Source organism: Lycorma delicatula, chromosome 9 (assembly GCF_047948215.1).
Source record: "Lycorma delicatula isolate Av1 chromosome 9, ASM4794821v1, whole genome shotgun sequence".
Classification (NCBI taxonomy): Eukaryota; Metazoa; Arthropoda; class Insecta; order Hemiptera; family Fulgoridae; genus Lycorma; species Lycorma delicatula.
Genome location: NC_134463.1, coordinates 85,277,861 through 85,304,955, shown reverse-complemented (window position 1 = coordinate 85,304,955; position 27,095 = coordinate 85,277,861). Strand labels below are relative to the sequence as shown.

Sequence of the window (27,095 nt, the reverse complement as noted above, 5' to 3'; positions counted from 1 at the left end):
GTGTTGTCTGTATTTAATGTCCGGACGATGGTAACATTCCTGACTGATTGTTCACATATTTAAAAAATAATTTCTTCCTCAAGATGCACGTTATCTCAAAATATTTTTTTTTTTTCAAAAAATGTAAGATATCCTTATTTTAAATAACGAGTTAAACAGGATGCTTACATCTCTTTTTTTTACTTATAATACTTCTTTTTCAGATTGTAACATTTTTTTAATATACTGTGTATAAATATTCACTACCTATGTATAAAATCATAAAATTATTCATTGTACTTAGGCAAGGTATTCAAGTCACGTATATTTCAGCGTTGTATATATATATATATATATATATATATCAGTATGATGGTGGATTTTATCCATAACTAGGCTGCTATAAAAGTATAATGTTTGCAACCCAAAATATAATGAAAAAAATTAAAATTTTAATGAATAAGCTAATGTTAAAATTATGTGATTTAAATAATTGATCTAGATTATATAAGTAAGATTAAAATTGTTAAGAGGCGATATGAGTTTTCGGTAGTAAAGGAACTAAAGGATTGATGAGGTGGTCTGTGGTTAGTGGGTGTAATCGATTTGTGGTATTAGGTAAGGTTTGAGGTTTGCGGTCAGTTTTAAGGGTCATGAAAGCAGATGAGGGTGTATGTATTTATATATATATATATATTCAAACGAGAGACGTGTTTCTAAAATGTTATGAAGGGAGGAGGAGTTGATATGGGTTATACGGGTTTTTGTAAAATATATCCTATGTTTAGAGAAAGTTAGAGTATATCTAACTATATGTTGTATGTCGGAAATGTAGGTTTTTCTTTTTTTTTAACTAATGGTTTGTTATTATTGGCACGGCTGCTCTTTATATACGCATATAACATAAAAAAATATAGGTAACGCTAAGAAAAATGCATATCCCCTTGATTCCATATAGGTAAAAATATCTGCATTTGCTGGCAATAAATCTTTACATTCGTTCTGTGAGGTGATTCACCTATGGACTTTAAATTTTAAATCTGCATTTAAACTTATACGTTTTACATCTTTAAAAATGATTGTTTTTATTATTATTAATAATAATAGTATTATTATGATTAGTGTTCCACATTTAATTTAAATAATATTTCAGTTATATTTAAAATATTTACTAAGATTATTCATCCGGTCTAAAAATGGAAAAATTAAAAAAAAAATAAAGTTGTACTGATAAAATACACAGATACACAGTAAACATTGACTGCCAGCCCATGAGTATATACTGGATACTCAGGTAGAGGCACACTTCAACGGATCGTGTATCTAACAGCCACACAGTTAGCATTGTTTTAAATGGTTCTATCTGTTCGTCTGGTCCCTGGTAATAAAAAAACGAGTTTGGGTTCTAAAAAATTCACCAGTTGGCTACACTGCCGGCTATTGAAAAACAGCTGCTGAATTTGTGTGTTTTCTTTGTTTACAGTCAGAACGTCTATTCTTACCTTTATAATTCGTTATTTCTTAGTTAAACAGTTGTGATTGTTTCGTGAATTGTGGTTTATTTTATGTTTATAAAATGGATGAAGAAGAGATAAGAATGGAATTAGACTGCTCTTATGACAGTGATGATAGCTCACTCAGTATTTTTCACAATCTAAGTGACACAGATGGTCTATCAATTCATACCTCTGATATGACTTCTGGAAGTGACAGTGAGTGTATGGATAATTATGCTAGGTCTACTACAACTAAGAAAAGGTAGATGCGTTTCATGTTATGAAAAATTTTCAATAACCAATGAATATAACATAGAATAATAACAATAGAATATTCTAACAATAGAATAATAACAATAACCAATGAAGGGCGACCTGCCTGCCCTTCATGTTCACAAAAAAAATTCATGTGTATAAAATGTTTTTTTGATTATCATAAGTGCTTCAAGAAATAGTTTTTGTGACATAATACAAAAGAACGCTTTTCTTTATTCATTATTTTCTAATTGATTCTAATTTTGTAATAAAACTAATAGATTTTCTTTCCATGTATCTTATTGTTTTTCCTTTCATATTACGATCTTTTATTTCATAAACTTGTAACTGTTTCACTTTATGTTTTCATACTACAATTTTCTACCAAAATCTAAAACATAAAACAAATTTTCTTCATTGTTAGTTACATCAGTTGAGTATTTCAGGAATCCTCGCGGGCTCTGGTGACATTCTCATTGCAAAACTCTTATATGGACCGTGAGTATCTATAAAACACTCACCTATAAAAACAAATAACTGAAGAAAAAAAATTTAATCTTTGTTTTTATATCAATTTTGAAACACTAGAGAGTCCAAAACTGAGTTAAAAAATTTCTAGGTTCTGGGAAAGATTTACCAAATATACCCCTAGGAGTCAAAGTGTTAATATTAAAATATATTTCCTGTTTATAAGAAAATTGAATTATTATAACCGTAATTTGATAAAATAATTATTAACGAGCGGACCCTACATACAAGCATCAAGTTTAAACTCACTATAGTGACGTTCTGTATAAGTGCGTATAAAAAATATACTACTAAAAAGTCAACATAATCTTGTTGATTTTAAATTGAGCGTAACTGACGAACAATCCATCTAATTTTCAATGCAAACTTCAGATACACTACTACAGCGTAACTAAATTTCAATTAAATTGATCCAGTATTTTTGAAATTTTCAAGCCACAAAAATTTATACTTCAATGGTATTTCTGTATATCCTCATACCTAAAAACGTAAAGAAAAATTATTTTCATCCACTAATCCACCATGCGACGAAAAAAATACCTTAAATTGAGGTTATGTTGTCTATTATCGACCTTAAATTGAGTTAACTCAGGAACGACTCAACCAATCATCAAATTTAAAATTTTTAATTTCATCAAATTAAATCGAAAGACTTGATTTGATTAAATTGAATTGACGAATAATTATGGAAATTTTTGAGCCTCAAATTTTATACGTAGGCCTATGTATATGTACTTTCGTCAGAACGTAAAGAGAATTCAATTTCATTCCCTCCCAATCCCATCGGTCAACTGTTATACCGTATTTTTCTTCAAAAAGTCTGTAAAAAGAATGAGAAACAAAGTACGGTCACCTCCTGGTGGTGTTTGTCGGGTAACACTAAGAACCGGACTAAATGCAGTTTTACCCGTACGAAAGACAGGTAACCAGCTACAACTACTATTTTTAATATGGAAGCCGACTATTTTGAAAACCGCATTCTTCAGATTGTTCAACGTTTCGGATCCTGTAGTAATTATTGTTGTTCTGAAGAAATTACTGTTCACTGATAGTTTTTGTATATTGATTAGGCTTTAATTTTTATTTATCATTATTATTATCAACAGCATGAATCTTATGAAGACAGACTAAACGGTAAAATCAAGTAACCGGTATAGCGTTGGCAAAGTCCCGACGGGGATGCTAGTATATATGTATATTTAAATATTTGATTTCATATCAATTTGCGTTTAATTGACAATAAAAAAGATCATAGTGACAATTACTGAATAATACTATTAAACGTCTATGTTATTTTTATTAGATAAAATGTATAATAATAGTTTATTATGAAATGAAAATAACATTTCGTAAGAAAAATATGATGTAAACAAATTATCTTTCTTTGATTATTAAAATTATTTTGTTGTTGATATTATTGTTATTATTTTTATTAAGAATTCCTTTTTCCTATTTCTTTCACTATGAAATTCATTTCAGAATTGTTTGAGTAGTGTACGCCATTAGTTTTCCTTCTGTAGACGAATATTTAAAAATAAATTATTTTTTCTATGATATTAATATATTGAAAATTTAATTGCAATATTTTTTATTTTCTATGAAAACATTATTTTTTTTATGTAATTTTTTGTTGTTGTGAGTTCATTAAATTGATACAATTTTGCAAATAGATATTTATTTATAAAATGATTATGGAAGCTTAAGGAGAACAATAATTGCCTTTTATTATGTATGACATTATAACCCTCCCGCGCAAAAAAAAACAAAATCTGGCATATTTTTAAATTAAAATTAAAATTTGTTTATATCAATTATTCTTTATTATATCGATTTACGCCCGTCTAACATATTAGAGAATTTAATAAAATGGTAAAGTTAGTAAAACGTGAGACATGCGTGAAGTATTAAACATTTATGAAATCTGCTACATTGTACTGTGTAATCTGTTATACTTTTAAGTTAATTTGTTTTGTAAAATGAAGATTTTTTTTCAATTATTTGTCAAGTTATATTTATTTAATGGCACTACAACCCAGCATCCTAGCCACGCTCATCTTACGGGCTTACATTACAACAATTTGTTTTTCTGTACCTGATCACCGATTGAAAACATTAGAATAAATACGTCAGATTTTTTATTTTAGTTGAAAATTAAAAAAATAGAATTCTAGATCTTTTTGTGCGTTTTTTTTTTACTTTTAAGACCATAATGGATCACTTTAGTTCATTTTTTTTCTAACTGATTTGTTGTTTTTCAGCTTTTCTTTTTTGCCAGTAATTTCTAAGGGTTTTAGATCTTCTTGCCCTTTCTTGTTCAGAGTACACCCGACTTATTGTTTTCTTGGGTTTTGATAGGAATGTTATTTTTTTATTTCTCATAGTTTCTGGTTTTCGTTTTTAGGTTTTCACGGGTTATGTCTATTTCCTCCATGTCTTTCTGTACTTCGTATAACCAGTTCGGTCTGCTTTTCTTGTTCAAGAAAAGTTCGATTATCCGTCTGATAAGTCTGGTCTCTTCCATTCTGAAAATATGTCCTAGAAAGGAAATTCTCTTCTTTCTATATTTATTAGTTATCGGGATGATCGTTTTGTAAATCTCTTCCTTTGGAATAATTATCCAAATCCCGTCTTTTTTAATGTTTTTTTTTTTAAATATTTGTGTGCGTTTTTATATATATATATATATATATATATATGTATATATAATCGGAAAATGTTACCTTCAGTAACAATTTTTTCTGAGTTTGATAAATAGAATATGCCGAAGGTTCAAATCAAAAAAAAAAAAAAAGAATAAATGCAAGACTCAAGCGGTAGAAATCAATAACTTGTTCATTTATCGGTCGCATTGCGAGAGGAGCTCGATTAGAAACAGAAACTGAAGGGAGAATTATTGAAGGGAGAAAACAAGAATTATTTATTGAGTAGGCACTTTGGTCATTAGTTTGGCTTTTTGTCCAATTAGGAATAAAATTCTTTAAATTTCACCGGCATACAGGATCGATAACTTCACTAAATTTCAATCTGCTCTGCCGTCTTATCAGAAGGTTACTAACCGTAGATGGAATCAGGATAAAAGATCCACGTTCACGGAATAAAGGATTAGATAAGGTATGGAGGAAAAGGAGGCGATCGAGTAATAGAAAGACTACTTCTGATCAAGATAGTAAATTTGTTCTGCGGGTAAAGGGTCTTTTTCGCTTTTGCACTAACCAACTCTCTTCCTTATCCTATTATCTTCCATCTTCTCAGGAATGTTCTGTGGATTTTGGTTGACGCTCACTGAATCGGTGTTTAAGATATGAGGATCTTAAGAATTTCCACGATTTAGGTTTTTTGTTTCAGTATTTATTTGTTTTGATATTCGAGTATCTATCTAGATATCATACATGTAGACAAGAGAAATAGTAGGCTAATTAATGAATTATTCTAGGTTAATAGGCTAATAGTTAATGTAGGTTAATTAAAATTAATTTCAGTAGTTTTGAAAGACTTATTTTTATAAGGCTGCGTGCACTTCATATTGAAAATATTTAGTTATACAGTGTCTTACGAAGAAACCGAGAAATTTTCAGGACATGTTTTACTGGTGAAAATAATGAAATAAGTTCATATGAACATAGGTCTGGAAAGCTTTGTTTTCGAGTTACGGCTAGCGAAAGATTTCGCCTGGATTTCAGCTCTTCTAATAAAAAGAAGCTCTATTGTAATTTTTAGAACCCAAATTAAGAAGTAAAATTGGTGGTTTCTTATGAAATTTTAGCTTAAAAATAGGATAAATAGGTCCCAGAACTGTAACTTCAGTAGTTTTTAAGACATCCAACGTAAAACACAAAATTCGTTTTTTTTAGGTTTGTAGTTTTAGTTTTGTTAAATGACTGATAAATACGGAAGATTTAGTAATAAAACTTAAAGAAAATTAATTCTGAGAACATTTAGTTAAATACAGCCATAAAAAGTAATTACAAACTTTAAAAATCGATTTTTTATTGAAACAGAACAGACGAAAAAATGGCAGAAAATCTTATTATTATTTATGTATCATAAACATTATTTTTAAAACAAAAACGCTAATTACTGAAATTTTTTTTTTTTAAATACAAAATTTATAAAGAATTATTTTAGTTGTGTATATTCAATAATATACACAGGTAAAACGAATTAATTACGTAAAAATGTAAATCGAAATGTGTGTTACTTTAAAAATATTTAAAATGTTTTTTAATTATTTGAATTTGTTGTCATAAATTATCAAACGGATAAAAGAAGTGTAGTGTTATCATATTGTACATAAAAAAAGCCGTTTCAATTTTCTTACGAGCAATATACCGATATAATTTTTGTTTATGGATTTTATAACGGAAATTCTTAAGCTGCTTGACGTGAATATCAGGAGAATAATTTATTTCTTGAAAAATAATAACTCTTTTGGAGGATGTACGTTTACAAACTAGATTGCAAATAATTTTCCAGAACGATGGTACAACTCCACTTTTTTCTTTAGTTGCTAGAAATCACTTGAATGCTAATTTCTTAAACTGGATTGGACGCGGTGGACCAATCGATTGGCCACCACGATCACCTTACTTGACGCCACTAGATTATTTTATTTTGGGATATATGAAAACGATAGTATACCGACAAAAAGTTAATACTAAAGAAGAGTTACGTATTAAAATACGAAATGCTATTGAATTTATACAAAACGATCCTGAGATGATAAGGAAAGCCACCGGAAATATTTTACGTCGGGCAGAGTGCCATGTACATTGTGAAGGAGCGAATTTTGAATAATTACTGTAACTGAGGTTTGTTATTCTGTTACCATTTATCATTTCATGTAGTTTTATTTTTCTATATTAAGAATAATGTTTATTAGGTACTGAAAGAATAATATGCGATTTTCTGTGTATTTTTCGTCTCTTTTGCTTCAATAAAAAAACTGATTTTTAAAAGTTTTAATTTTATTTTTATTGATTGTATTTACATTAATATTTTTATAATTAAATTTCCTACAAATTTCTTTGGTAAATTTTCCACATTTATTAGTCATTTAAAAAAGCTATAGTACTACAAACTTAACCTTTTTTTCGACACCGAATATTTTTGTTTTACGTCGGATATCTTAAAAAGTACTGAAGTTATACTTCTTTGATCTGTTTTATTCTACTTCCTAGCTGAAATTGCATAAAAATCCACCAAATTCACTCCTTAATTTCGATCCCAAAAATTACAAAAGGGCCTCTATTACTAGAAGAGCTGAAAACCGGGCAAAATATTTCGCTATCAGTAACTCGAAAACAAAGCGTGCGTTTTCATACCTATGTTTATATGAGTTTTTCTCGTTATTTTCACCAGTAGTTCGTCTTCTGAATGTTTCTCCATTCTTCGTGAGTTACTCTGTATATAACGTGGAATGTATTACCCGGTATATTATGATATATCTATCATTTTGCTTAGATTGATGTTTATCATGTTGAGAGTGGTCGGCAATTTTTAATGGTTTCGATAGGCCAAATTATACTAAATGTAAATTTAGGATAATTTAAATTATCTGTAAATTTAAATTATCTGTAAATTTAAATTATCCGTGATTGTAAATTTACTTTTTCAATATTAGCAATAAATTTTAGTAAATTTGTTTTCTCTCTCTCTCTCTCTTTCTCTCCCTGTCTTAGTCTTAATTTTATAAAAATATTCGTCTTTACAAAATTAAAATATTCTTTCTTATCAAATCAAAGTTAAGTTTGAACTACAATAGAGATAAAATTACCAACATGTATTCATACACAGGAAAGGAACATATACTCGTACATACCCTTTGATGAAATGTTCTGGTGTGCAACCCTACGACCGTGAATTTGTATCCACGTACAGATTATCGTAAATAATCTGTAGGAACCGATTTATTAAGTATGAAATGAGTTGCCTTATTTCTTTATGTCACTTTCTTTAATTAACCAAAATCGAAATATTATTTTTTAAATTATTGCGATTTTATATATATGCAGTTTTACATAGTTAAAATTCTTGACGCTAATAAAAATAAAAACTAGGTTACTCAAAACAGATTAGATAGAACAGTTTCAAATCGAAACAAAGATCTCGCTGTTTTTACTTGGAATCGAGTACACGTGTTGCTGATTTATTTGAGTTTTAATATTCAAATAAACGTTTTTTACCAGTCTAAATAAAATTGCTGTCATATACTATATTAGGGTAAATAGATTCCTCGGTAAGGAAGATCAGTTTATAAAGGGCTTCATACGATCCTTCATTTCAGAAAAAGTGTCTTGCTGTAAAAATAATGAATAATCAAACATCAAATCCCAGATTGGTATCTTTTTCATTTGTACCATAATGATTCAATCTAGCTTGTTACCAATTTATTTTAGTTCTTAAGATGAAATAAATTGGAAACATTGTAAATTAACTACATTTATTATATGTGTATTTATTTATTTATATCATATGGTTAAGCCAGCATCAAAAATAAGAGATTATATACTGTATTTTTATAATAAATAATTTTTAACGGTTAATCATACGCATTACTAAAATAACATCAGTTTATTTTTTGATGAAAAATGAGTTACGCTGTACCATGCTTTCTTTTCTCTTATATTCTAGTAAAGAATATCTAAAATATAATAGTAATAGATACAAATATAATTACTGTGGAAAATATGTCCAAAATCATACTTCCGGACTAAAATATTATATTTTCAACGAAGTATTATCAAAAAATATTTTCGTCACTATAATAATTTTTAGCTTTTATTATTTTATTATTGTGTTACTTACTATTAAGTGTATAGCCGGATATAAATACAATTTATTAAAAATTTAATGTATTTGCATTAAAAGAAAATTATGAAGTTGAAGAGATAGCTCTGAATTAAATTATTTATATTTATTTTATTCATTTGGAAGATAATATTTGGCTTTATCGATTGAGAACAAGCTTTGTTTAGTTAGAAGAAATCTGGTTCATTTATTTTGTGTAAATTTCAACCCTATTGTAATATCGTAACTAAAAACATTAGCTTTTTTTCACAAAGAATCATGTATAATTAAATAATATTGTAATATTTTTAACAACATGAATAAATGATTTTGCCTTTTATTCCATTTATTTTACTTTCCCGTCTAGCGCTATAGCCAAGTTGTACCTGTAGAAGAGAAAGTATTGTAATCGGTCCAATTTGGACATATACGGTTTTCACAGGATGTTGGCGTTTTGACATCTAAGGAACCAAAAAACCGGATGAAAATTTTCCGGATGGTAATGTTCATGTATACGTGTGTGTGTTCGGTATCGCACCCTTTATCACCTTATATCTCCAGAATTACTCGACCGATTTTGACCAAACTTGGTCAGATTACTTCTACATAAGAGGCACTGATGCTATTAAATTTTCAATTTAAAAGTCGAGGGAGTGAGGCACTAGTTCAAGGTCATCCTCAGTATCTCGACATTTCGGTAATTAAGGTCTTATTTTTCTTAAGTACATTTGTTAACAATTAAAAAATAATATTTGCAAAAAAACGTTTTTACAAAATCGCATCCCCACTCCAAAAAATTCTCTAAACTAGTGGCTAAGTGGGTATACTGTATCGATTGTACCCTCTGTTACCACAAGGAGCGTTAGTGTAGCACTTACATTCTAAATTAAGTTGTGTGTGTATGCGCGTGTAAGCCTCGTGACGAGAAAGTCCTACAGCTGTGTTGTCAGTCGTTTTTTTTTTTACAAATAAATTTATCAGTGTACTGAATTCATTTAAAAAACAGATTTGAGAATTTTATAAATTTGAATCTTAAAATAAATGTCGTTAATCCAGGTAAATAATGCTTTTTTTAAAAATATTTATTTTATTGACATCTTGTACGGGTCTGATTACGTTAGGCTCCTATCAGATCATATAATTTTGAACTTTCAGAGTTATCTTTTCGTAATTCTGCTTACATTGATTACAGTTATCAATCTTTCCTTTTTTCAAACTACAGATATTCAATTCGGTTCATCTTCGTTTTGTATTTGATTCAAACGCCTACACCTATACTTTCTAAATTGTTACTTGGCTATCTGTAATAATCGATGACTTATTTCCTTAAAGAAGGACTGAGAAAATGCTATTAAAATTTAATAGTTTGTTTTTTATTCGGCGTTCTGATGATAATGTCATCCACAGCTTGAAATGAATTATTTTTATATCATATCAATATCGGAAAGTGATATACCGGCAAAAACAGGTGAGACATTTGTTATATTATTAATTTATCCAGTAAAATGTTTCTTTATCCAATAATGATTAGCTTTTATCTCTCAACGCCGTAATCTTTATCTGCTAGTAAATGTATAAATAATAATTCCTAATCAGCCAAATTAAACCGTGTACTATGTAATCGTCTAGTATAAATCTATTACGGCTTAATTTTCCTTTCTATTAAACTATTTTTTTTTATTATCCTTCTTTAAATCATATTTTAAAATTTCATTTTTTATCTAATTTTCCTATTCTAAAATTCGTTGCCATAATCGCTAGCCTCCTTAAAAATATTTAAAAAAAATTATTTCTTAAATTTATTTTTAGCAATAGTAGATTTTTCCGTTTCTAGGTTTCCTTTTTACATCTTTATTTATCTTATCCTTTGTAATTTTCCTTCCTAAATAATTACAACTTCTGGTGTATTTATATTCTTCTACTTTAGAAATGAATTTTACTCTCCTTTCTGTTTTATTTTATTATTATTTTTGGTTTTATTGTTGTTGTCTTTCAAACTGAATTTCTCACTCTCCACTGACTTTATATCATTCATTACTTCGAACTGGTTCCTAGTTTAAACAAAAAATAACATCAACTAATGTTATTTTATTTTTTCCCTGGATTGAGATATTCCAGTTTTTAATTTTTTTTTTGTACGTGTTCATTCTAGTCCAATTAGAAATTAATACGGTTCTTTAAATCTTTTTTCATATTTTCTGTTTTGCGGTTTGACTTTTTTTATATTCTATTGTTATTGAATCTATCTGGTATTAATATAAACTATAAATTTATTTTCTCTATTGTTCAATCCTATTTTTCTTTGTAGATAATGAGGAAAGGCAGGGTGCAATAAGTAAAGGAGTGAGACAACAATGTATTCTGTTCTTTTTGCTTTGTAATTTGTGAACAAAAAAAAAGGCAATTAAAGAATTAAAAGAAAAGTTTTTGAACAGAGTAATAGTCTGGGGATAAAAGTTGTAATTATTTAGATTCGCTGATTATATTGTTGTTTCGGTCAAAACAAGGATTATGTTAAAGATGTAACGAGAAATGAGAAATGTTTTAAAATAAGTAAGAATAAAACAAACTGATCAAATGCAACAGAACGAGAAATTATATTTTTGTATGAGGTCTTAATACACCAGAAGTTTCAGAGTTTTTTATTTAAGCAGTAGAATCACAAAGGTATCAAAAGCCAGGAGAGCGTTTATGTGGGAAAGAAATCTTCCGGTATTAAATAAGAAAGAAATTCTTTAAAAAGTTTATGTGGAGTATATGTACCGCTGTGTGATATCAGATGTGGATACTAGAAACTAAGATATATGTGGTTTACCCATAAGAGTATGAAATAAAGAGGTTTAAAGATAGGTTGGAAAATTTAAAAGTCAGTAACAGATTTTTGAATGAAGAAGAGAAAGGCTGAGTTATATTAGGTTGTCTGTATTGAGCTCTTTGTAGACCAAACTTGTGAATATATTTATTGTTATTGGAAAATAACATTATGAGACCATATATACCCATTTTTTTTTAATGACTTTCTTTCATTTTTCCAGTATTACCATAATCCCGTCGCTGTAGAACTTCTGTGGTTTTTGGTAAAAATGTTTTGAAACTTAGTTTTTACATGCCTCTTTTAAAACTAACTTAACATCATTCAGGTAGTTCTGTAGAGACCGAAAAAAGATAATCTGACGATGCCAGGTCCGAACTATACGGTGAAAACCTCCCGCCCAAGTTCTCTCAATTTCTGATGGGTCGTTAAAGATATATGTGGTCTGGCCTTTTCGGCGTGGTATAACACCCTTTTTTTGACCAGTTCAGGCCGTTTTTTTTATTTGCTAGGTTCAATCGCGCTAATTGTTGACAGTACAGGACTGAGTTTACCGTTTTTCCTGGCGGCAGCAGCTCATGATGCACGATGCCTCTTCATTCCCACTAAACGCACAACATAACCTTTCTGGGCGTCAATGTGGGCTTTACCACAGACTGTGAAACTTCTCCTCGCTTCGATCACGATCTTTTCCCACATTGTTGTCATAAGTTAACTACTTTTCATCACTCGTAATCAACCGCTTCAAAAATGGCTCGATTTCGTTAGGTTTCATCTCGATTCCCCCCCCCCCCTCCCGAGGGGAGAAGATCCCACCTCGTAGCGTGTCCGGTCGCTACACCACCCCCTCCGTTCATAGCCAGTAGTGGCTTTAACGGAGGACATCTTCTCGCCCTTAAACTGATTGCACACCACAGCTTTCAGTTCAGGCCCCGCAGAGATGCCACCGATGCAGATGCCCCGAGGGACATCTACATCGGTAAAATTCACCCCGAAAGTAGTTTTTAAGTTTATGCCTTCAGAAAGAAGACATCGGACACCTGCAGCTACCACGTCGCCCTCAGGAACTAAGCTAGAAGCCTAACTGCGGAATGCCCGCGCCTAGCACTAACTATTATTGAGTCAATTTATCGAATGTCTCAGATCCGAGCAAAACAACCACTATAACAAAACTTTCCCACTAAACGTTTTAACACAGCAAAATTTAGACCTTGTTCCCTTAAGAACTCCGCTTATTACTCGAAATGAGTTTCCTGACTGACTCCGCTCGTTAGGTTTCAGTAAAGATTCGCAGATAGAAATTCAATCTAGTAAATCTTTCTGAGTCAAACCATGTGGCATCCAAACGTCTAGCTTCTTTTTAAAGCCAGTTTTCTCTAAATGGTTTAACACTGGTGATAGATGTTTAAGCCATTGGCGAAGTCATGATTGCATACATGGTAATCTTCCTCGACTTCTGCCAGAATATGCAAACGCTATCTGTGAGCAAAAGACTCAGTACTTTTTAGAATACCTATTATTAAAGAATTCAGAGTTGGTAAATTTGTTGGTAGAAAAGCGTTTAGACGTTAAGAACAGTAAAATCAGACAACGATTAGAAATAATGTCAAATGTAATAGATACGTTGAAACTACATACTAAGGATAGAATAGAAAGGAATTGATTTTTTAATTAAAATATGAAATATTGTATTTCATAATTTTTGTAATTTTTCATTACAAAATGGCCCTTTTAAACTATAAATGTTTTATTCTTAGTTTGATTTTATTCTTTATTTTCTTCTAAAATTAATCTAGGGTTGAAATGTATCCTATTCGTCCCATTATTTTGTTTTAAATCGCTTTTTCCTTCATTTAGTAGGTACACCGTCTACCTCAGGCGTGGTCAACAGTTTTTGCCTCCGGGCCGAATTGGAAAGAAAATTTTTTCCACGACCGAACGAAATATTAAAATTAAAAAATGTTAAACACAAAAACGATTCATTTAAGTAAACAAAGCTTTATTATGGAATTTGCTGTACTTTTATTTAGATATTTTAAAGAAAAGGTTTGTCCACAAATATAAGTTGAGCTGAAGATTACTAAATATTTATTGAATTATTATAAAATTCCCTATTTTCCATTATTCAGTTGCTTATAAAAAAAGCTAATATTGAAAAACTTTTCGGGGGCCGCATAAATTCATTAAGCGGGCCGTATTTTGGCCATCTACTTCCTAGTTTTATTTTGTAAAAATGATTCTAATTTACATTTTGAAAGTATAAATTAAATAATTTTTTTAAGCACTCTTGCTTACATTAACGCATGAATAATAAAATGTAAAACATTTATTGGTATTTATCAAAATTTGAAATAAATTTCTTTTATTTACCATCTACTATTTCTAATTATTCAGCTACTGAACTAGATGATCTGCTATTACGTTATTTTAAACGCATATTCGTGAAATGGAAGTATGTTTTTTTTTTTACTACTTTTACTTTTTTCTTATCTAATCACAATAGTAAATATTTTATACTACTTTTTTGATGTTGCTACGGAAGTAGGAAAAAATATTTTCGGAAATAGCACATTTTTTAATTGATGTAATTTAATTAAACAGGAAACAAATATTACTTTGAAATAAACTAATTCTATAATATTGATTTTATTTAAAATTCTTTAATGTATTTATTTAAATTAATTGGTTATTACGTAATCTAATAAATAATAATATCTCTGGATTACTTGTATTAAATATCTATATAATATTAATTTTGTAGTGTATATATATATTAATTAATTAGTTTTACTTGATTTATAAATTTATGTTGACATATAAAATATAAATATTTAAGATCTAAAAAACATACCACTTTTATAATTATGTAATTCTTCTGACTTTATTGATTGCACTGATAAACAAAAAAAGATTTTTAATGTTGCTCTGTAATATCATTTCTTAAATTGCTTTTTTCCGTACATGGGTGTACATTACACATCTGTAATGTACACGCTTAGTTTTAAATAAATTACGCTTAAAAAAAAAATTAAGGGAAAATATAGTTAAAATCTATAAAATTTATAATTTTGCTTGGAAGTATTATTTAAAAAATGATTTCCTACTAAAAAAAAGGCACGAAATAATACTAAAAATTTCAGTTGTTATAAAAAAATAATTATTCAAATCGTGTGGGTTTTAATGTTGTTTTCATAATCTTTATTTCCCGCTGCTAATAATTAAATGCAACCATATTTTGGTTGGTATGCATTTATTTGAAATATATATATATATATTTCAACAATAATTTTATATATATATATATATATATATATATATATATATATATATAAAGATTGTTGTAAATGAAATAAGTAATTGATGATATATGTACTAAATATGTTGAAATTAATATATTTACGTGGAAGAGAGAGAAGGAATGCAAAATAACATTAAAACAGTCAACAGACTAACGACTCGGAAAAAAAAATATATGCTGTGTATATTATACGCCGGCTTCTAGGTGTAGTGATAACGTCTTTACCTTTTAACCAGAAGATTCTGAGTTCGAATCACGAGTAGGTTTTGCAGTTTTTCATACACTAAAAAATTTCAAAGCTCACCTCATATTGAAAAAATAAAGTGGTTGTTAATTAAGCGTCGCCTATGTTCTCAGTTAATAGAATTATGAATAGTATCTGTCTCTATGCTCGCGTCTGATTGTATTAATATGTTTGTTTACCTATGTTAATAAATGTATAAAAAAATATGCACACGCATTTATAACAACAATGTGAGGAAGAAGGAAGTCACGCATAAAATAATAAATAAAAAGAAGATAAGAAATAATAATAATAATAATAATGGAAAAAAACCGGAAAGGAAATAAAGAAGGATGTTTGATTTAGGAAGGAAGTTAAAGGTTGTTGGTGTTGTTACGCATTCTATCAACGAACATATAAGTTGTATTAATGAGGACGATTATGTGGTAACATCGGTATGGGTTACTAAATATCGTAACATGTTACACCTGTGTTATAACGTATTACCGTAATTTAATGGACTTGAAAAAATTAGGGTGGGAGTTCGCATATGGTGGGGGTTGTTAAGGAGAAGTGTGTTGATAATGAATCATTACTGTACAAAGAGTCGTGGTAAAGGAATGGAGGGGTAAATACTTGTAAAGAACCTTCGTACAAGGTCACTGTCTCTTTTAGTAAACAGCTGATGGATTTCAGTTCTTGTTTTTTTTTTTACAAAATAAAATAAATTCAGCATAATTCGAACTTACGTAACTCAGATCATATTTATCTAAATTTGACCTAATTAAAGCCTATGATACTCGTACGAATCATTCTTTATTACCTGAACTTCTATAACTCGAATTTCGGCAATTATGATACTTATCGATAAAAATAAGCATTGCGATATCTCTCTGTCGTATGATCCTGCAGGACATAGCTTCAAATTCAGTTTAAATATTTTTTTTAACAGATTTAATTTTATATAAATATCCATTTTCCTTGTTTATTTTAATCATTAAATTTCAATTAACTAAATTATTTCCGAATTGGCGCGAGTGGTGGCGGCGTCTCGTCCTCTTATCCGAAGGTCCTGGGTTCGAGTCCCGGTGTCAGGAATGGCATTTTCACACGCTACAAAAATTGTAATTCATCTCATCCTCTGAAGGATGATGATCAACCTTACGATGGTCCTGGTATTTAAAAAAAAATGAAAAAATTATTTCCGGATGAACAACCTGAGAAAAAGAAAATCAGTCTGCCAAATTTTAACTGGCTTCACAGCTTATTGTGAAGCAGTGTGACCTGAAATAAAATTATAATACATAGGGGTATTTATTATAAATGATCTTTCCTATTACAAACTTAATAACTCACGTGTAATAACAATCAGACACATCAAAATAGTATCAGTAGAAAGGAAAACTCAAAAAGTTTTTTGTTATATTTATCCTTTACCAGTTATGAATTTCTATGGACTTGGGTACGAAACTCTCACACCCACGCACTGCAGTTTCCTCGCTTACTGGTGGACGGCCGCTTACAGATGTATCCTCTTGCTTTAAAATCAAAATATCCCTTACGAATACTGGTGCATCTTCACTAAACTTCCTTCTAAAATTACTTAGCACAGTTATAATAGACATGAAAATCCAGTACACAAGAAGCCCTCCTGTCTTCGTTGGCAGCCATTTTCTCTCCTATCACCTTAGCGACGAAATCAATAACTACCCGACAGTTGTACCAATCACTGAAAGGTTTTGAGCTTTCATTTCCATTGAGGCTATTTTCATGTATGTGAGTGTTATTAAATGTAAATTATTCAAGTTTGTATCTGCAAGATCATTTGTAATAACCCTGTAATAATAATAACTGGATTATGTTTTTTATACCAAAAAAGGGAAATTATATTATAACTTAGGAAATTTAATATCTTGCAACACAAAAAGTAAATAAAAATTAAAAGTGAATTATAAAACGCTCAATGTTTTACAGTACTGCTTAAATTTTTGGTTTGCTAATACGAGTAAATGTCTCCATTCCTAATTTAAGTTATAATTATTATTATTATTAATTGTTATTTATGTAATTGATGAATAGGTAATAGTAGGTTATAAATACTATGTTACGTTATTAACAAAAACATTTTGTTAATTTGAAATTATAGAAACATCAAATTTGTTTTGATGGATTGCTCTACGCTATCAGAAAATCGTTTAAATGTATCAGCCATTGTTAACGCTTACTCTAAATTTAACTGGGCTCTAATTTACGAGGTGTGTGAGAAAAGTAATGAGACTGACTTTCTACTTACCAAAGTTTTATTTTTTTTCAAACAAAAATACTGTCCCCTTCAAAGTAGTTCCCTTGGTCAGCTATACACCGGCGGAGTCGTTGTTCCCCCTCCTGGTAGCAGCGATGGAAGGCTTCAACTGGTAGGGCTTTTAACTGGTCGGTCACAGTCTTTTGAATGTTCTCCAAAGTTCCAAAATGACGTCCTTTTAAGACAGGTTTCAATCTCGGGAAAAGGAAAAAGTCACAAGGACTCAAATCACGTTAATAGGGGGTTTGAGGAACCGTAGGGATGCGTTTTGAGGTCAAAAATTCCCTGATGGAAATGGCCGTGTGACACGGGGCATTTTTATGATGAAGCATCCACTTGTCTGCAATGTCTGGTCTCACGCGAATCACTCTTTTCCTGAGCCTTTCAAGAACGTCTTTGTAAAACACTTGGTTGATAGTTTGTCCTGGAAGAACAAATTCTTTATGCACGATACCCCAACTGTCAAAAAAGCAAATCGGCATGGTTTTGAACTTTGATTTGCTCATTCGACATTTTTTCGGTCGAGGAGATGACGGAATGTGCCACTCTTGGCTTTGCCGCTTTGTTTCAGGATCGTACTCAAATATCCAGGATTCATCTCCTGTGATCACACGATTGAAGAATTCTCGGTCATCGTCAATCCTCTCAAGAAGATCAACGCACACGTTTCTTCGATTGCCCTTCTGTTCCGTTGTAAGATTTTTCGGCACCGATTTCGCACAAACCTTTCTCATGTCCAAATCGTTTGTCAAAATTTGATATACGGTGAAAGTGTTTAAATTTAACTGTTCACTCATCATCCTTATTGTTAAACGATGGTTTGATCTCACAAGAACCCTCACATGCTCAACGTTTTCGTCAGATTTTGAAGTTGAAGGTCTCCCTGAGCGAGGTTGATCTTCAACGTGTTCTCGACCTTCCAAAAATGATTTGTGCCAGCGACAAACTTGTGCTCTTGATAAGCAATGCTTACCACAGGCCTGTTTCAACATTTCAAAGGTCACACTCCGGTTTCCCCGAGTTTAACACAAAACTTGATTGCACAACTTTACTCTAAATTCCGATGCTCCATTTTCGTAACACACAACTTCACTAATGGCGCTGTCAAAAATAATGTGTTAGCTAAACGGAGTTGAAACTCGTACTGAGCATGTGGAAGGGATGAACAAACCGGTCTAGCACAGACCGGCAGAAACAGTGTTGCCAGATCGCTCGCAGTGATCTCGTTACTTTTCTCACACACCGCGTATGTACCATTTTTGTGTCTTCCCAGTTAATCAGGGTCTAATTAAATATTAATTTCGATTTTAAGTACTGATAACAATCGTGAAAATATTATGAAACTAAATTATCTTCTTTTTTATTCCGTATTTCTATCTATTATCTTTCGAATTTTTCCGAAGTAAGAATAGCTGAACAAAGTTAGAATACAAGATTACACGTAAACGTAATTAATATACCCTAATTATAATTTTTTTAACCATCGAAACGTTTTGCATTACTCTCATCTCATTTTATCATAATTTTTTTATTAAAATACTTGAGTGAAATGTATGTCATAAAACAATTTATCTTTTACATTCTTAGTATGAAAGCCTAGTTATAGTTCGGCTGCTCTCCATTAATTCCAAGCCGAATTGTGAATAACTCTCTTTCTTCACTGAGATGAGCATCTAGATAAAATTTTATCTTTGTCTGTTTGATACCTACTTTGTAAGTTAATCATGTATTTTTTGTAGGTCAATGCGCGATAATTTTAACTGGTTCCTGCAAATTTCCATGGTCTAGGTAATTATATAAATTATTATTTAGTTCGTAAAAAAGATTTTAGATTAACAGGGGTAATATTTGGGATTTTTTTCAAGTAACGGTACAGTTTTCAAGGAAGAGGTGAAGAAACTGAAGATGTAGATATTTGTGTAGAACATTAGAATTTTTCCTTTAGCCGGTTCTAAAAGAACCGGCTAATTGGTTACGTAGCTTTTATTATTTTATTTTAATTCTGTTATTTTATTAGTTTTCATCCTAGTTTTAATCTCGTTTTATTAATATTTTTGATATTCGAAAAGGGCTTTTTTGTTATAGTTTTTGTCCCGGGCATTGATAACGCAAAAACGCTTTTCGCCAAAAAAAATTCTCAAGGTTCTTAGCTACCTGTTGTGAAAAGATTATTTAATTTTTAGGGAAAAACGGTATTTTTTTACTTTTTTAATCCAAAACTGTTGATCAGTGATGTGCTACTATAGTCTTGGCTAAAAATATCCTGATTATGGTTGGGATGTATACGCTTTGTACTTAACTTTTTTTACCGTCCTTTTCTCTTTTTCACCTTTTACTTTCTCATCGTCCAACCTTTTAATTTGATTCATTCTTCCAGTTTTTATTTCTCGTCGTTTATAGTAGATCGGTTTCTGTTTGAGGTGTGTGTTAAGAATGTTTGAATTTACTGAGTCTTCGGTATAATTTGATCGGTAGCTGCCTTCGGATCGATTCCTGTGTTGATGCTAAATATAAAATCGTATGCCTAAAATTTTTATCGGGTAAATCTGAGTAAAAAAAAATACAATAAGTATTAAATCGATAAAATATTTTTAAGAATTTAGAACATGAAAAACTATTATTTTCCGGGGGATAATTATTGTTTGAAGAAAATTTTCAAAGCGAATCAACATTTTTTCATTCAGCAATTTTGAAAAATCATTAAAATATTTATATCTTTACGATCTATTTATATCTTTAGATCGTGACCCGTTCGTACTAGATAAAAAATTAAAAACTGTTTCGCTTTAAAACAATAAAAATAAACAAAAAACTACGAATATATTGAGAGGAAGGAGGAAACAGTCTGCAGTTAAAATAAATAGTTTAAATAGGTTTATTATGTAGCATTCTTTTTTTGTTTGTGTTTATCTGTAATGACCTTTACAATTCCTTCCGTAAAACTAAAAAATAATGTATGTATTCCCAGCTTTTTTATCTTGATAACAGTCCTTTTTGTCCCTTATCATTTTCCACGATAAGATTAGCGGACATTTTATTATTGACCGATGATGGAGAGAAATTATTTCTTCCAAAGTATTTTACAATTCGAATAATACCGTAATTGACAACAACGATAAATATTTTTATTCCGTTTATAATTCGATTTATGGAAGTTCCAGTGTATATAATAGAATTATATTGTTCTGTAGTATAAGTACTGGAGAAAGTGTATGCAGTTTAAGATAAGGAAGGTAAATGGAAGGAGTGGTGACGGATATTTTATACTAGGATTTGGTAGTGGTGGAAGACTGCAACTCCTGCAGTTTTCGTTGATCGTGGTACTGTTATTTGTGGTGGTGGAAAAAGCAGTGAGAGAACTTTAACTCGTATTATCTGTCAGTCATAAACCGAATGATGTACCGTCCGGTGTTTATTATATTAACAAAATATATAATATAATAATAATAAAGTACAGGCTGGTGATATTATATTTAAATGTTTATTTTTTTATCTTAATATAAAAAGTGGTTTTTTTTTTATTTTAGTGTAATGGATAATATTACAAAAATATTATCCAAATTTAATGTGATTTTATTATTAATATTAACACAATTAATATTGATATTACCGATTACATCAGGTAAGAAAAAATAAACCCTTTTTTGTTGTAACTTTTAAATTTACTTTTATTTTTGTTTTGAGATTTACGGTGCTAAAACTTAATATGCATACAGCTTCATTTACTTTTAATTATATTCAAATTACGATATTTTTGGTTTACTTTAATCTTTGGGTTCTGATTAACGGTATTCCCTTGGGATTGATCGGTTTAAAACACCCAAACTGTAAGTAATTTTGAGGCGTTGTTGTAAATATGTGTGTGTATATATGTTTTATCTTTATATTAGTCAAAATAATAACTTTTTTCATATCTTTTAATATAATAAAATTAACTCATCTTGAATCATATCTACTTGTTTTTTTCATGGATCATAAAAAAACTATTTTAATGGAATTTGAAGAGTACAGCAACTGCAGTGTTCGGAAATTGATTCAGTATTTGGAAAATTTTATCAAATTTACAATAAAAATCTAAAATTTTCTTAATATTTATTCACTGTTACCGTTGAGCTGATACTATCGATCATTAAATCGATGATAGAAACAAAAACCTTTTTAACGTTTGATAAAAATAAAACGAGATTTTTTGCACGTTTTCACGAAGCTGAACGTTGAGTCGAAGCTTCACGACCTCCGGTAAAGCCCATCAAAGCTAGGAACGGAGGGGGTGGTGTGGCGGCTGAGATCGTCACAAGGCTGGTATCTTCCCCCTTCCTTTTCTAAAGAAAAAAATATATATTAATTTTGATTTAAAGTATAGACAGACGTCTGAAAAAATTTTCTTCTGACAACTTATATGATTTGATTACTGAAAACAACGAATAATTTAAGTTTGAAATCTAAAAAAAGTATTCCTTCTATTTAAAAAAAAATTTACATCTCATAAATTTTAGTTTTTTTTTTAATTCGGTAATCTTTAAGTCGAACATCTTTGTATAGAACATTCGATAAACTGGAGCTATTATGACTGTTACTAACAAAATTTGTAAATTATATAGAGTAAAACATACAAAATTTAGTTCAGGAGTTTGTTGAATCCATTTTAAATTACTTTAATAATCCGTATATATAATACGCCGAATAATAATTATTAATAAATAGTAATTAATATTTTATTCATTTCAAAATAAAATTATACGTATATTATATAGATCATATTAGGAATGGGATAGGTTTATCATTCCATAACAAAGAGGAAATACTGGATTTTCCTGGAAAATTTGTTTGGGAAAATTGAAAAAAATTGTTCAGAACAGTATTATAAATTACTAAATAAAAAACTCAAACCCTGGATTGGTTTTTTTATAGGTAAAGTTATATGTCTGGTAGCAAAAATAACGTTTATGGATAAATACCTTTAAGCGTCATCTATATGAAAAAATTGTGATAATATGTCCGTATAATTAATAAATAAATCGTACAAAAAAAATTTAAAATTTTACCGGCGTTAGCCGATCTCCTTAAAAAATCTCTGTCTTTTACCCTGAGGTTCAGGGTTTGAATCACGGTCAGGAAAAGAATTTTTTGTCGGATGTAAAAAAAATTAATTTCATTATCATCCATCGGCAGTGATTATAGGTTGTCGTCGTAATAAAAAGGTTTATACAGGTATTAATTTCCGTTGAATTTTTTCTCCTTCAAATCAATTATACTCGTCTAAACGAAATAAGAGAATTTTATTAAAGTTAGACGAACTTGATTTGAAAAATTTAGCATTAAAATTTAATAAAATATTAGTTATACAAAGGTGTAGAAGATTGTACTTTTGTACCTTTATATTAATTATTTGATTTAGACTAATTATTTTAGACCGGCTTTTTTTCTAAGCCGATTAAAATTAGATAACATAATAAGAAATTCAACAATTATTTCATATCTATAACGAGAATACTATCGGAATTTTGTTCTCATTCACTTTCCATTAGAAAATTTACCTTCTACCTGACCGACAGTGAAATGGAAGATAAATTGATAAAAGTAGGATATTACCGATATACAATCAGACTTTTCTGAATTACCTAAATTCTTGGAAAAAAACAGTTTAGAATTTATAGGCCTCTTAGTAAAACCCATCGGGTTGGTTTAGTGGTGAACGCGTCTTCCCACTTCAGCTGATTTGGAAGTCGAGAGTTCCAGCGTTCAAGTCTTAGTAGTCAGATATTTTTACACGGATTTGAATTCTAGATCGTGAATATCGGTGTATTTTTGGTGGTTGGGTTTCAATTAACCACACATCTCGGGTATGGTCGAACTGAGAATGTACAAGACTACACTTCATTTACACTCATACAATATCATCCTCATTCATCCTCTGAAGTATTATCTGAACGGTTATTACCGAAGGATAAATAGGAAAAATATAGAAAGGCCTTATAGTAAAAAAAATGCTCCTTAAATTTTTACATTTATTTCTATCACCCTTTTTTTTAAAATTGCTTATACTGTACTTCCGAAATTAATCGTTCTTTGATTGAACTCAGCATATATCGATTAAACGCAAAAAATTCTTTAATGTTCAGAGGAAATAACAATTTATTACAGTAAATACCGAAGGTATACGCAAAATCATTGATCAGTAACATACTTCTGTTGTTTTTCTCTTTTTTTCTGTTTAGCTTCCGAAACCACCGTAACGTATTACTTCAGAGGATAAATGTGGATGGTATGTATGAACGTAAATGAAGTGTAGTCTTGTAAAGTCTCACATCATAACATACTGCGCCTATCGAAAGTAAAGACATCCTGATTCCCGAGGGTATGAAGGAGAAATGGGTGCTCAAACCCTGGATTGTTTTTTATATGTGAATTTATATGTATCGTATCAAAAATAATATTTATGGATAAATGCCTTTTATCGTCACCCACAACTTTTTCTTACCCATTATCGTTCCTCTACGGTAGTTTCTCCTTTTTTGCTACTCACCCATTTGTACCGCGCAGAGGATCGTCGACGAGAATCTCGTCAAAATATTATGTTCTTGATATTTGATAGGGGGAAAATTCGCCTATAGACGAGTCTGATGACTCTGTTTTATACATGACAATTTAAAAAATTTCAAATATTAATTATCCTGTAAAACCAGACCTCCTAATCATTCTTAATGTAATAGTTATCAGGTAGTAACAAAAAAAATAATCGCTAAAAGTTAATAATTGGAAATTATTCGACAACTACGGTTATAGTAAGTGAATTTTGGAATATTAATTTATTTTTATTTCGGTATAAAATTCTTTCCCGGTAACGTATAATCTGTACTAATATGTACTGTTAGATATACATACTACACTTTCGAAGTTGAAAGTTCTAAGGATCAAATTGTAATAAAGGCAATTACTTTTATACGGATTTGAATACTAGATCGTGGATACCGATATTCTTTGGTGGTTGGGTTTGAATTAACCAAACATCTCAGGAAGGGTCGACCTGAGACTATGCTTCATTTACATTCATATATATCGTCCTCATTCATTCTCTGCAGTAATATGTTACGATGGTTTCGGAGGCTAAATAGAAGAAAAAAAAGATATGTTGTGTTAGTACAGCATAATTTATATTCTAGTGTAAACATAACCTTGATTTACATAAAGGAACGGAAAAAAGAAGACAAGGAAATACACAAGTTTCATATAAAGAAACTTACCTAAAACTTAATTAAAAAATTAACATAATCAGATAGAAAATTTATAAGAGTTAAGTTTAAACGAAAACTATAATTTATTGTATTTTTTCTATTGATGTTAAATTTATATATTAATTAATTTAATGTATTAATTAACATTTTTAAAAAAATCGATGTAAATAAAATATTTAGCAGGTTATTATTTTTCTATTCACAGGCTGTATTAGGTAGATTTCATAAGAAAGCTACCTATTATAACGGGTACCATAATTCGACTTCCGGAAAATTTCGATATATCTTCGCGTTTTACATTCCCCAGACCCCAAAACCACCGTCAGTCCAAAAGTTTATATATATATATATATATTTAACTTTCTTGTGGACACAATAACTGCTTTAACTTTGCGCCTGTCGCTTTCAAATTGATACATAAGATATAACAACCCAAAATATCGGTCGAGTTCGTTAATGGACAAAATCGGACCATTTTTGTTTTTGGGGGGGGGGGGGCTTTTTCGAAAAAAACAAAATATTGTTAAAACTTTTTGTTAAGTAAAATATCGAATTCGTTTAAAGTTCCTACTATTCTTTGAATAAGGGCCTAAAACTTATAAAAGTAGATTTTTTTGATATCGCCAACCATTGGCCCAGTGGGTGGACAAAATGGGTTTTGAAGATAAAAAACATCATTCCTTCCTTAATAGGCACAGTATCGAATCGCTTTAAAGTGGTAGTTAATCCTGTAAACATTACTTAATAATTTTTGATGTGACCAACCCTTACCGCAAGAGATGACCAAAATGTTGCTGGAATTGTAAAAAGATGGGGCTTGTCGTATGCTAAACATGTGAAACTGTATTTTACAAGCAACCATTGTAGTATTGAGTAAATTTGACGTTTTTCTTAACTTCAAGTTGGAAATCTGTTTTATCCCTTACTTAGCACTGGTGAAATCTACCTCCGTCTTCCGGCGAGCCGAAAGGATATTTTTTTATCATCATTTTATATATTTTTAGAAGAATTTGATTCAAATGTCAAGTTTTGTTTGGAGCTTTCTCTATAGAGCTATACGTCAATTATTCTCATAGATTAACTAAGAATACTCCCACAGTATTATTACGTTCATATTTAATCAAAATACGATTAGTCTACGTTAGTTATCGGTTAAATTTTACTTAAACATATTCAAGTGTCGTTTAATATTAAATTATGTCTTTTATATAATGTTATTAGTTGAACCAAATCTTTTGGACTTTCAACTTTTTATTACAGTATACATTTAGGAGACAAAGTTTAGGTAAATACAAATTTAATCTTGTTAATTTGATTACGTTAAATTTAATTTATCTTACTAGTGATTTTAAGGTAAATTCTTAAGATAAATAGAAAGATTTCTCAAAGGTAGAAAATAACTCAAATAAATTTAAACCAGAGCCACACAGTATATCAAATACTATATTTGATTTTCTGGTTCTGGTTTCGGTCAGGAAAAGTTTCTTTTTTAATATTAGAACACTATGTATAGAGAAAATCTTTATCGGGTTTCCAGTTTTAAATATATACAGAATGTTTTACGAAGTATGTAAAAAACTTTTAGGAAATATTTTACTGGTGAAAATAAAGAAGAAAGTTTGTATAATATAGTTTCAAAACGCTACGTTAGCGTGTATCGGCTAGCGAAAGATTTCGGCCTGATATATGCGCATTCGGTAAAATTAAGCCAGATTTTAATTCCTTGGACCCAAATGCAGGGGTATATTTAGCGGTATTATATGAAATCTGACCTCAAAAATTGAATAAAATAGGTTTCAGAACTGTATTTTTAGTGGTTTTTGAGAAATCTGGGGTAAAATACAAAAGACTGAGGTAAAAAAACAAACTATTTTATGTTTAACATAAAATAACTTTGTAACAAAAGCATAAAAGTTTTGAACAAAACTTGTAGAAAATTTAATTTTGAGTAAAATGGTATGAATAAATTCCACAGAAATTAAATATAAACGTAAAAATTTCGGAGTCTAATAAAAATAGTATTCAGTAAAAACTCCTCAGAACGGAAGACCAAGTAAGAAATTCGTTTTGAAGAAGTTTTCCGACTTGCAGAGTTTCATTAAAAATTTATAACGAGATTCTGTAGAATGAATTATACGAATATAAAATAAAGCTAATGTTTATACACGTTAAGGAATATGA

At 29.9% G+C, this 27,095-nt stretch overlaps 1 protein-coding gene across 1 annotated transcript in view; it reads left to right on the top strand.

Moving 5' to 3' along the window:
* Positions 1-1,555: 1,555 nt before the first annotated feature.
* Positions 1,556-27,095, top strand: part of LOC142330698 (uncharacterized) — a 126,331-nt gene continuing 100,791 nt past the window's right edge. The window contains exon 1 of the mRNA XM_075376144.1: positions 1,556-1,691. Coding sequence (XP_075232259.1) covers positions 1,556-1,691 — 136 coding nt within the window. The remainder of the gene's footprint in view (positions 1,692-27,095) is intronic.